Source organism: Lipotes vexillifer, unplaced genomic scaffold, assembly GCF_000442215.2.
Source record: "Lipotes vexillifer unplaced genomic scaffold, Lipotes_vexillifer_v1.1 scaffold394, whole genome shotgun sequence".
NCBI classification, from domain to species: Eukaryota; Metazoa; Chordata; class Mammalia; order Artiodactyla; family Lipotidae; genus Lipotes; species Lipotes vexillifer.
Window position 1 is genome coordinate 379,833 of NW_006791731.1, and position 10,798 is coordinate 390,630.

At 63.2% G+C, this 10,798-nt stretch overlaps 1 protein-coding gene across 1 annotated transcript in view; it reads left to right on the forward strand.

Moving 5' to 3' along the window:
• The window catches only part of ZFTRAF1 (zinc finger TRAF-type and ring finger containing 1), a 14,735-nt gene extending 4,410 nt beyond the window's left edge, over positions 1 to 10,325 (forward strand). The window contains exons 3-5 of the mRNA XM_007464534.1: positions 7,286 to 7,524; positions 8,144 to 8,355; positions 9,933 to 10,325. Of these exons, the coding sequence (XP_007464596.1) occupies positions 7,286 to 7,524; positions 8,144 to 8,355; positions 9,933 to 10,324 (843 nt within the window). The 3' untranslated portion in view covers position 10,325. The remainder of the gene's footprint in view (positions 1 to 7,285; positions 7,525 to 8,143; positions 8,356 to 9,932) is intronic.
• Positions 10,326 to 10,798: the final 473 nt, after the last annotated feature.

The following is a 10,798-nucleotide window of genomic DNA, read 5'->3' on the forward strand; positions in this document are numbered from 1 at the left end:
GGGGGGGGGGGTCCCAGGGGGATTAATGGGTTCCTCATCTCTCCTCGTGTGAGTGGGCTGGAGATGGACCTGGCATGAAAACAGGCCATGTGGTGCCAGCTCTGGGTCCACTCAGCACAGAGAGCTGCATTTCTGCCTCTGACCGGAGCCCCTGGTGACCGGGCCTCTGAGCCTGGCTGCTTCAAACCGGCCCGCACTGTGCTGGTAGCTGAGCTCTGGGCCGGCAGGAGGCAGGTGGCTGAGCAGCTCTGATGGGGAATGAAGGCTCTGGGCCACCTGGCCTGTGGCCTTCCCCGTGGCCTAGTGAGCTCTGCTCAGTGGCTTCCCTGGGAACGGGCCCGCTGAGTGAGGAGAGCCCACCAATGCTGAGCTGTGGGTTTTGGCACAAGCCCTCTGCCCCACCTTCATTCTTCCCAAGTGACACCCGGGCCTTGGCAGGGAGTTGATTCCCTCTCATCTCTAGAGGCTGGGAGAAAGCTTTAGAGCGTGTGATCAGTGGGAGAGCCCTTGGCCCTAGAAGGGTTGGCTGGAACCCTGCCACGGGTCAGAACTCGCTTTGGCTGCTGGAAGACCTGCCGTGTGATGAGGGCCCATGGGGCATGGATGCACAGCCGTGCCCACCCTGGAGCCTGGGGTGTGGGGGGCCCTAGGGAAGGCTTCTTGGTGGCTCCTTGCTGTGTGCAGTGGTCCGCATTACCCTCACAGCCACCCTGGATGGGAACATTTATTGGGGGGGGCATCGAGATGGGCCTGGAGGCCCGCCCCATTGCCTGGTTGGCATCAGAGCTGGGTTTGCTCTCAGGATGATTTGGTCAAGGACAGCACAGGTTCCACATGAGCTGCCTTGAAATGAGGACGCAGAGCTCTGTGTGTCCCTGGTTGGGGCCCACTGCTCGCCAACGCTTCTGGGCTTGGGCTCAGCCCCTCCACTTCTGCTGGCCTTCTTTGGTGAGTCACGTTGACGGGCTGTCTCTGGTGGACCTGCCTCAGGCATGTGGTATGTTTTGCTCTCTGTTCCTATAGGCAACGTTTTGCCTGACCCCACCAGGATGCGTGGTTCGGGGCAAGCGCCCGCAGTGCTACGCACCTGAGCGCGGTTTCAGATGGTACCCAGTTCTGGGGCGAGGAGGAGAGGCAGTGGCCGTGCTGAGCCCTGCATGCTGTGCCTGGCACTGGGGCAGCAGGGGCATCTCCATGGGCCTCTGGATGTGGCTGGGTACGCAGTAACTCGAGAGCTTGCTCCGGCTACCAGCCCCTGCCTCCGTGCCTCTGGGGAAGCCTGGGTGGTGGTGAGAGCAGACACGGGCTGCAAGGTTAGGCTTGGTCTGCTGCTCCCTGATCTGAGCCCCACCGTGTCGGCTCCGCCACGGGTCCAGTACATCACACCACCTGGGTTGGGATTCTTGCTCTGGTGTCAGACCAGGGCACTCGTGCAAATGGTCCTCAACGTGACCTGCGTTAGGTCAGGTCAGGTCAGGGCTACAGCTGGTACGGCAGGTGCTGGCTTTGATGTTCTCCGTGTGGGTGTTAGGTGTATTCTTGGTGACTGGCCTGACAAGGTGTGCAGCCACCTTCTAGGTTCCTGGGTGGGCACGGCAGCAGGCAACCAGGTAGGGGTAGGAGGGCCGGGGATGCAGCAGTGACGTGCACATAGGAGCTCTGTGTTGGAGCCGGCAACGGGCAGCTGTGCTGGCACCTGCTCCGAATGCAGCCCTGTGGCCCCAGGGCGATGTGAGCTGGGTCCTCTGCCTTCTTTGGGGGAAACACAGCCTCAGTGGGTGGTGCCTGGATCGTTGCAGCCGCAGCCTGATCCCTGACCCCATCTGGGGCTCTCCTCTAGCCCTTCACACAAGGTGGGCCTGGCCCTGGCCCTGCTCATGTCAGCTGAGGCCCTGAGCCACAGACCAACATCTGGAGGGAGGGGCCGCAGAGCTCTCCCACCCCAACTTCGTTCTCAGCCAGGAAAGCTCCCGTGACCCCCACTGGGGTGGAGGAGTAGTCAGGGGGCCTTTGTCACAGTATGTGGCACCAACGGGCCTCTGGCCCCTGAGCCCACTGCTCCTGCCTCAGACCTGAGCCCCGCCCCTTCAGCCTATTGCTCTCCTGCCCCTGCTGCCTGGGTGCTCTCTCCCGTCCCTGCCCCTGCCCACTCCTGCTCCTCGTGGGCCCCACTGAGGCAGCACCCCTGCACCGAGGTCATCTCCTCTCCCTGCTACAGGATGCCTGTCCCATCCCACCTGCCTGGGCACTTGACACCATCTGTCCTGTGGGAGGATTGAGGGTGTCCTGCTGCGCTTCCTGTCCCCGCCAGGACTCGGCTCAGCCCACTTGGCTTGGTTAGCTCACTGGCAGCCATGTGGGTAAAAGGCCCAGGAAGCAGGGGTGGCTCCATCTCTGCTTGCATCCTGGCCAATGTGGGTGCCCGCCTTGGGGAGCTTCCAAGTGCGCCGTCTTGGCATCTGTCGACCTGCCTGGTGCTGCAGACTCTGTTCAAGGTGATGTTTAAGGAATCTCCAGTGGGGCTGCCCACCCACATGGCCTGGGAACCTCTTCCCCGGCTCCAAGACTATAGCTGGCTCATGCTTTGAGAAAAAAGCTTTGAAAATATATCTGCTTAGCCAAGAGCAGCGGGGAGAGCACGCTTCTGGTCTCTGACTAGATGAGAAATTGTGCTTTTTGTAGTGGTGGTTTGTCATTTGAATTACCTTTTGATCCAGGCAGCACCTGGGTTCTGAGCAAGAGCCTGACTGCAGGTTTGACTGGCTCCCACCCAAGTCCCTGAGTCTCGGGGTGCTGTGACCTCGGGAACTGCTGGCCCAGAACTTCAAACCCAAAACCTGGTGAAAGGTTGCAGTCCTGGCTTCCCCTGAGACACTTGTGTGTCTCAGACCCTGCATGGTCCCTTCCGGGCCCCTTGATGAAAGAGGTCAAGGAAACCTCAGGCCGAGTGTGCAGGGGTGTGGGGGGTGCCGTGAGGCCCTGCTGGGCCTGGTGAAGGGGGGCCTCCAGCTGGGCTGAGGGGCACTTTGGGGGTGGGTACCCTCCGCTGTGCTTTGGAGATTGGGCTGCTCACATGAGTCTGGGTGCTGAGCCTTCCTTTAGTGGTAAAGAGCGGAGTTGGGGGGCACCCCAGGGTTTGGGGGGGACTGTGGACTCCAGGCCTAAAAGGCCTACTGATTGAGGACTTGGCCCCCAGAAGCTGGGGGGCATTTTCTAAGACCTGCTTTTGTCCCAAGGCCCAGGGGCCAGGGCTCCTCCTCAAGAGCCCGGACAGTTCCTTCAGCTCCCCCAAGGGGAAGCTGGTTCAGATAGAGGCCCCGGCCTGCATGGCCTGGGTGCACTGGGCAGGCAGGGGGAGGGGCTGCTGGGCGATATCCTAGGGGCAGGGACAAATGCCCACTTTGGGGCCATTGCTGAGGGGCTTGGGCTGGGGCACAACTTGGTGGGGTTGGGGAACCCAGGGGTGAGAGAGGGAGAGGGGGTTTTGCTGAAATCACAGGCTTGTGCCTGGAGTCCTTCCTGAGGCTTCCGGGCAAGGGGCTGCATGAGGGGCTAGCTGGGTTCTGCTGGGTGATGAGTGTGGTGCCAGGCATTAGTTCTCTGGGCATTGTGTGTCGCACTTGTGGTCCTATCCTACCTCTTCAGTGCGTAATAAGGCCAGTCCTGTCCTTGTTGCCTCTTTTTTTTTTTTTTTTTTTGTTGGCCACTCTGCAGGGATCCCTTAGTTTCCCGACCAGGGGTCAAACCTGGGCCCCTTGCATTAGAAGCACAGAGTCTTAAGCACTGGACCACCAGGGAGGTCCTACTGCCTCATCTTAAATTGAGGATCATAGCATCCACGTTACAAATTTGCTGTGAGGATTATATGAGGTCATGATGTAAAATACCTAACAACAGGTCTTAGAACACAGTAACTACTCAAAAAAATACCTTTCCTTCCTTTGTTTGAGAGGTAGATTTTCCTGCTGTTTGTTTGCTGCTCCCCCCACCTCCCAGCGTTCTTCTGTTCTGTTAAATTTTCTTCTTTCTTACTTTTTTTTTTTTTTTTAATTTGGTTGGGCTGGATCTTAGTTGTGGCAGGCGGGCTCCTTAGTTGTAGTTTGTGGGCTCCTTAGTTGTGGCTCTCCAGCTCCTTAGTTGAAGCACATGGGCTCCTTAGTTGCAGCTCGCAGTCTCCTTTGCTGTGGCATGCGAACTCTCAGTTGCAGCATGCATGTGGGATCTAGTTCCCTGACCCAGGCTCCCTGCATTGGGAGCGCGGAGTCTTATCCACTGTGCTATCGGGGAAGTACCTCCCCGCCCCCTGTTGTCTTTTGTGCCTGAGAAAATTGAGGCCCAGAGAAGGATGTGACCAGCCTCAGAGCATACTGCTGGTGACCTGTGGGATCTGGCCAGCATCTGTCCTAGGAGGGCCTGGGAGGCCCTACAAGGTCCTGGGTCGTGGAGCCCCCTCCGGGGCTCTAGGGTCTTCCTGGCAGGTGGTGGGAAGGCAGCCCATCCTGGGCACTGCAGGAACTGCTCCTTGGAACTGCCCAAGCTCTCGGGGGCTTGGTCCTGGCACGTAACGTGGGGCACTCCGACTGCCCTGGCTTGTGCTGTGCGTCAGAGGCTTGGCGTATGGCCAACGCTGTGCTGAGCCCTCTGTGGCCCAGCTTCTGGATGGCCAAAATGGGGCAGGTACAGTCCAGCCCGACCACCGCAGAGGCCCTGGGCCAGGCCTGCGTGCAGAGTTGGGTCTTGCTCTGGAGGCCGAGGGGGAGCCTGGCTGGTGGGGAGGGCTCTGGAGCATGGTGACTGTCCTGCTGTGGACAGACTGCCTGGGCTGGGTAGGTGCTGGGGCCAAGGCTGGCCACCTGGGGTCCACCCAGAGAGCGTACCTTGGGTAGCCGGTAAGGGACTAGCCACGTGTGGACGTTGGCTTGTCCCTTGGCAGGCCAGCAGCACTTGGAGCGTCTTGCTGGTTAGCTGCACTCCGATTCAGAGCTGAGCTGTTAGGGCTGGAGGGGCAGTGCCCCCGCCTCCCCAGAGCCCAACAGAGGGCAGGTGCCCTAGTACCTGAGCCTGTGTTGGGTCTGGAGGCTCTGGCGGGGTGGGGTGGGGACTGGCCCTGGAGTCTGGGAACTCCTGCGGCCCCCAGGTTCTGAGGAAAGACCTGCCAGGGGGGTGTGCAGGTCACCCCCTCTGCTCCAGAGCAGTGGGCTTTCAGGGCAGTGCGGGGAGTGAGCAGTCACACAGTTGGCAGCCTCGGGTCCCTCAGGACGTCCCAGGACTCCATCCCGAGTCTCGCCTGCAGGCCCACGCCCTGGCTGGGCCACCGGAGACAGGAGAAGCCAGCTGAGTTGGGCCCAGCAGTGGCTGTTGCTGTCTGCTGAGGCCGCGGGCCCTGCCTTGGGGCATCTGGAACTAGAGCTGGCCACACGGTAGTGTGGGGTCCCCAGGCCTTCCTGGCTTCTTCACCGGGCTGCTAGGCAGCGGCTGGGACTTCGGCAAGCCCGGGGCTGCCTTGTCTGGCCTCACTTCCGGGGGCCCTGCAGCTTCTAACTCCCATGACTGAGTGGTCGGGTTGCCATGTGCTGCCTCCTCTCTGCCTTCTAGAAGCCACAGCGATCCTCCCCCTGGGGCTGTGGCACGGTGAAGCCAGGCCCTCTTGGGCTCAGGCCCTTGGCGGGGCTTTGAGAACGCGTGTGACCTGGGCTCTTGGTCTGGGCTTCCCACAGGGTGGCAGCGGCCTATGGTGCTGTGTCCCCCCACCCCCTCCTCCACTCATCGCGTCTCTGGCTTCTCCACTGACCCCGGGCAGTGGACGGGGCAGACTGCTTTTCCTCCCTGGCCGCTCTCGGGACCAGCCTCGCTCCACAACCCCCAGCCAGGCTGTGTGTCCAGAGCAGGCGCTGGCCGGCCCTTGCCAGCCCCCTCCTCGTCTTGCACGTCTTAACTTTTGACCTGACTTAGAAATTGAGATTTGAGTGCAGCTGATCTAGGGTGTTTGTGTGGACCTGGATCCTCTGACTGAGGCTTTGTCCCCGGCCCCACCATTGGTCCTCAGCACATAAGTCCCATCACTCACTGGACCCCAAGCACGACCCGCAGGCGCTAAGAGCTCACTCAGCCTCTTGCAACCCTCAGCTCAGGGTGCACGGACCCCTGGTGTTTACTGAGGACCCCATCGTGTGCAGGCGTGGCTTGGCAGTGGCCCCGTGAGTCCCTCTACCACACTGGATCCCAGTCGCAAAAGGGTCCTGGGCCCCAAGGAAGCCTGTGGAAGCAATGCCTGCCCACTTGTCCTCAGCCACTGGGCGTCTCCCAGTGGAGATAGGTGCCCTCGGCGGTGGGGCCCACACTCCCACCAGTGTTCCCCGGGCTCCAAGACTGCCGCGTGTGCCCTGGAGGACACAGCTTGTCCGCTCTTGCACCTCTGCTTCCCGTGTGGGCCTCTCCTCCCCCAGCCCCGGAGCCCCTGCAGGCCCAGGCCCATAGCCTGCCGTGTGTCTCGAGGGCACCAAGTGGGTGCTCAGGTGTGTGGAGCCAGTGAGGGAGCCCAGGTAGCTGAGCCGGCAGCTCACTGTCCACACTCCAGGACCCCCGGCAGGGAGGGGCAGGTCCCTGACGGTGTCGTCCGTTCCTTGGATCCACAGGCTCAGCCAGGGAGGGGCCTGGCTCCTAGGCCCAAAGCCAGCAACGCTCCTGCAGGCGCACACTGCCCACGTGCCCTGTCCTGGGCCAAGTGGGCCTCCCCGCCCACCACGGCTCTGTGCCACCGGCCCTTGGGAAGGTCCCCTCCAGGTAGCCAGCCCCACTGGGCGGGTGGCAGCTGCCTGCTCACCTGTGTGGGCCCAGGAGTCTAGAGTGGCAGGGCCAGGCTGAGGGTGCAGCTGCCTCGGCGTGGGCAGCCGGCCGAGAGCCCGCGTTCCGTGGGCGTCCCTGAATCAGGCCCTGTGGTGGACTTTGGGGACAGTCTCCAGCCCCTGGATGGGAAAAGCCCCCGTGTGGCCCACCCAGTGCCCGCTGGCGGGCCACCACAGTGAAGAGCCCGAACCTCTGCTGCCAATGAGGGCCACCTCGAGACCCGCCCTCTCCATGGGGACACTGCTGGCCGCGTGCACAGGGCTCCGGGAGGACAGCCTGGCCCTCCCTCGGGAGTGGGAGTGGCAGCCTGTGCTTGTCGGGCAGCAGCCTGCCCGCGGCCCCTGCACCGCAGCCCCTGGGAGGGGCCGGCAGTGGGGCGGGCGCGCGTCCGCGCGGTCCCGCAGGTCCGTGAGCTTCATCTCCCTTTCCTTCTCCGCAGTGTACTAATGGTCACTTGATGTGCGCTGGCTGTTTTATCCACCTACTAGCAGATGCCCGGCTGAAGGAGGAGCAAGCCACATGCCCCAACTGTCGTTGCGAGATCAGTAAGAGCCTCTGCTGCCGCAACCTGGCCGTGGAGAAGGCCGTGAGCGAGCTGCCCTCTGAGTGTGGCTTCTGCCTGTGCCAGTTCCCCCGCTCCCTCCTGGAGAGGCACCAGAAAGAGGAGTGCCAGGACAGGTAAGCACCTGGGCCGCCTGGCCTGCCTGCCGGGGGCTTGGCTCCACACACAGGCCGCCCGGTGGCGACCTCACAGGGCCGGGTTAGCGCAAAGCTGCTCAGGGCCCAGGCCGTGGAGGGGGCGGGCGGGAGGCTCCACAGACTGGGGGGCTTAAATCTGCAACTGGAGGCGTCCGAACGTCACCCTGGCCCTCCAGGGTTCCTTGTGGCTGTGTGGTGGCTTCTTTCTTAGAGACTGTCCGTGGTGTCCCTGGGCCAGGAAAGTGTGGCCAGCACAGGGCCTCTGGGAGCACAGCATGATGGTGGCACTAGCACCCCAATCCCCCCCTCCAGGGGGCCAGGCTGCCGAGCCTCCCCTGGAGTGAAGCCACGCGGGGCCCAGGACCGTTGTGGAGAGAGGCCCCATGGCAGCGGGTGCAGGGGGCGTGCACACGCACAGCTCACACATGCCCTGCTCCTTCTCAGGCTCTCACGCACTCTGACCCCTTCCTGAGGGCCGGCACGTGGGGAACATGTCCTTCGGGGAGTGGTCTGTGTGAGCAGGGCTGGTCGGAGGCCCACTGGCACAGCCACCTTCCATGGGGCGCGGGTGTGACCGCAGGGCTCGCCTCCTCCCCAGGGTGACGCAGTGCAAGTACAAGCGTATCGGCTGCCCATGGCACGGCCCTTTCCACGAGCTGACGGTGCACGAGGCCGCGTGCGCCCACCCAACCAAGACGGGCAACGAGCTGATGGAGATCCTGGACGAGATGGACCAGAGCCACCGCAAGGAGATGCAGCTCTACAACAGCATCTTCAGCCTGCTCAGCTTCGAGAAGATCGGCTACACAGGTGAGGCGCCCTGCTGCCTGCTGCATGCCTCGCGGGCCGGGGGCGGGGCCGCGGGGTGTGGGCAGTGGCACAGGCCGCACCAGACGGCCAGGCTCTGGACAAGCTCCTGGTGAATGGGAGGACATCTAACGGAGAAGAGGGGCCGGAGGCTGAGCCGGGGAGGGGCCGGGCAGGACCCTGGGGGCACCTGCATGGCTCTCACAGAGGCCCCTCCCACCTGTCCTCCCCACCTCGGCCCTGCTACCCCAGCAAAGTGGTGTCCTCACCGTGTGGGGCTGCGCAACCTTGGGACAGTCGGGGTCTAACCGGAAGGTGGGCGTGTCTCAGGGGGGTGGTCTGGGAGCTGAGGGCCTGCCCTGCGGAGCCAGGGGCAAGAAGAGCACTCGTCATGTCAGGTCCTACCGGCAGGCGGTTACTGCAGTGGCCACGGGCTTCCTGAGGCCAGCGAGAAGACGGTCAGGGCCGGGGCTCCAGAACGAGCTGAGGGTGCCTGACTCAAACTGCAGAGCTGGGAGTGGATGCCCGGGGATGGGCAGGCTGGACTGCGCTCAGGCCCACTGGATCTCTTGGGCTCTCCTGGCCACCGCCACTGCCTTTGGACACTCTGGGGAGCAGAAGTCAGGCCAGAGCCTGGTCTAGACACAGAGAATAGCAAGAAGCCCCTGCTGTCGCTGGAGCTGCTGGGGGTACTCTGGCCCTATACTGCCCGGCCCACGCCAGGCGGCTGGCTCAGAGCGTCAAGGGCAGTCACAGGCAGCCAGTCAGACCGTGCTGCCTGGACTGGACCTGGCTAGGTGGAGGCCTGTGGAGGCCCAGAAGGCCGAGGGCCGCGGTCTCAGCAGAAGAGGACCACGGCCGCTGGTTAGTCGTAGCCTCAGCTGCCCCAGTGGGCACTGTGTCACAAACAGTCCAGGCCAGGCCTGGAGAGTCTGGGTGGACCGAGGCGTCGTGACTGCAGCCGTGGCCGGGCAGGGCGGACTGGCCACCTCTGTGGAGGGACTCGCCAGCCATGGGCCACGGGCTCTGCTGAGAGAACTGTGTGATGGCAGTCGCCCACTGACCGACGGGCCCTTCGGCCGGCCGGCAGAGCCCAGCACCAGCCACGCAATGGCACTCTGCCTCGAGGCCCAACACACCAGCCCGGCCGCCGGCTTTTCTGGCAGCTCTGTATCGGAACCAATAAAGTACACTTGTTCACAGAACTGCATCCTGTCTGTGTGTCTGCTTACCCCGGCCCCCTGGGCGGGGCCTCTCCCTCTGCTGGGCCCTGGGGAAGGGTGAGGAGGGAGGCCTCACCTGACCTGGGGGTCAGGAGGGGCTGGCCGTTCACCTCTCGCAGCCTCTGGACTCTGCCGCTAATGCGTGTCACTTCTGTTCGTAGTTGTTTCCCCAAAGCTTGCGTGCGCCTCCGTTTGCCATAATTGCGTTTGATTTGCCTTGTGACAAGTAGAGCCCGCTGTGTCCTGGTAAGTTGCCTTCCTCCCTGGCCGAGCCCGTGTCCCCGGCCGGCTGGGGAGGCGCTGCCCCTGGCCCTGCCTGCTCTGACCGCCGGCTCCCCGGCCTGTCTGTCTCCACAGAGGTCCAGTTCCGGCCGTACCGCACGGACGACTTCATCACGCGCCTGTACTACGAGACGCCGCGGTTCACGGTGCTGAACCAGACGTGGGTGCTGAAGGCGCGCGTGAACGACTCGGAGCGTAACCCCAACCTGTCGTGCAAGCGCACGCTGTCCTTCCAGCTGCTCCTCAAGAGCAAGGCAACGGCGCCCCTGGAGTGCTCTTTCCTGCTGCTCAAGGGCCCATACGACGACGTGAAGATCAGCCCTGTCATCTACCACTTCGTCTTCACCAACGAGAGCAACGAGACGGACTACGTGCCGCTGCCCATCGTCGACTCCGTGGAGTGCAACAAGCTGCTGGCTGCCAAGAACATCAACCTGCGGCTCTTCCTGTTCCAAATACAGAAGTAGGCAGCCCCGTGGCACTGCCCACACCTGCCCGGCAGCAGCTTCACGGCGCCATCGCCCATCTCAGCCAAGAAGGAGAAGGAACAGAAGCGAACACTGGGACGTCTGCATGCGTGTGCGAAGGTGGGAGCGCCCCCCTCGCCCTCTGCCCCACCTCCCCTGTCCCGGGCGCTGGAGGCCGGGCCACCGCAGAGGAGACGCTGCTCGGGGGACCCAAGCGGCGCGGCGCAGCACGGCAGCCTGGCCCCGGCCCCTACCGCGCAGCGGGCCACATGCCTGCTCTGGGCTGCCCACGGGGCTGCGCACGGCCCCTGGGCCGGGCTCGGGGGCGCTGACCTCAGACGGCATATTTGATTGCAATTAAAAAGGCACCCTTGTTTCCTACTTTCTGTTTTGTTCGAGGGGAAGGCGTGGCTGTAATTGGACAGAATGGGGTCTTCGGTTTGGCCAAGGGTCACAGCCCGCCCATCCCTGTGA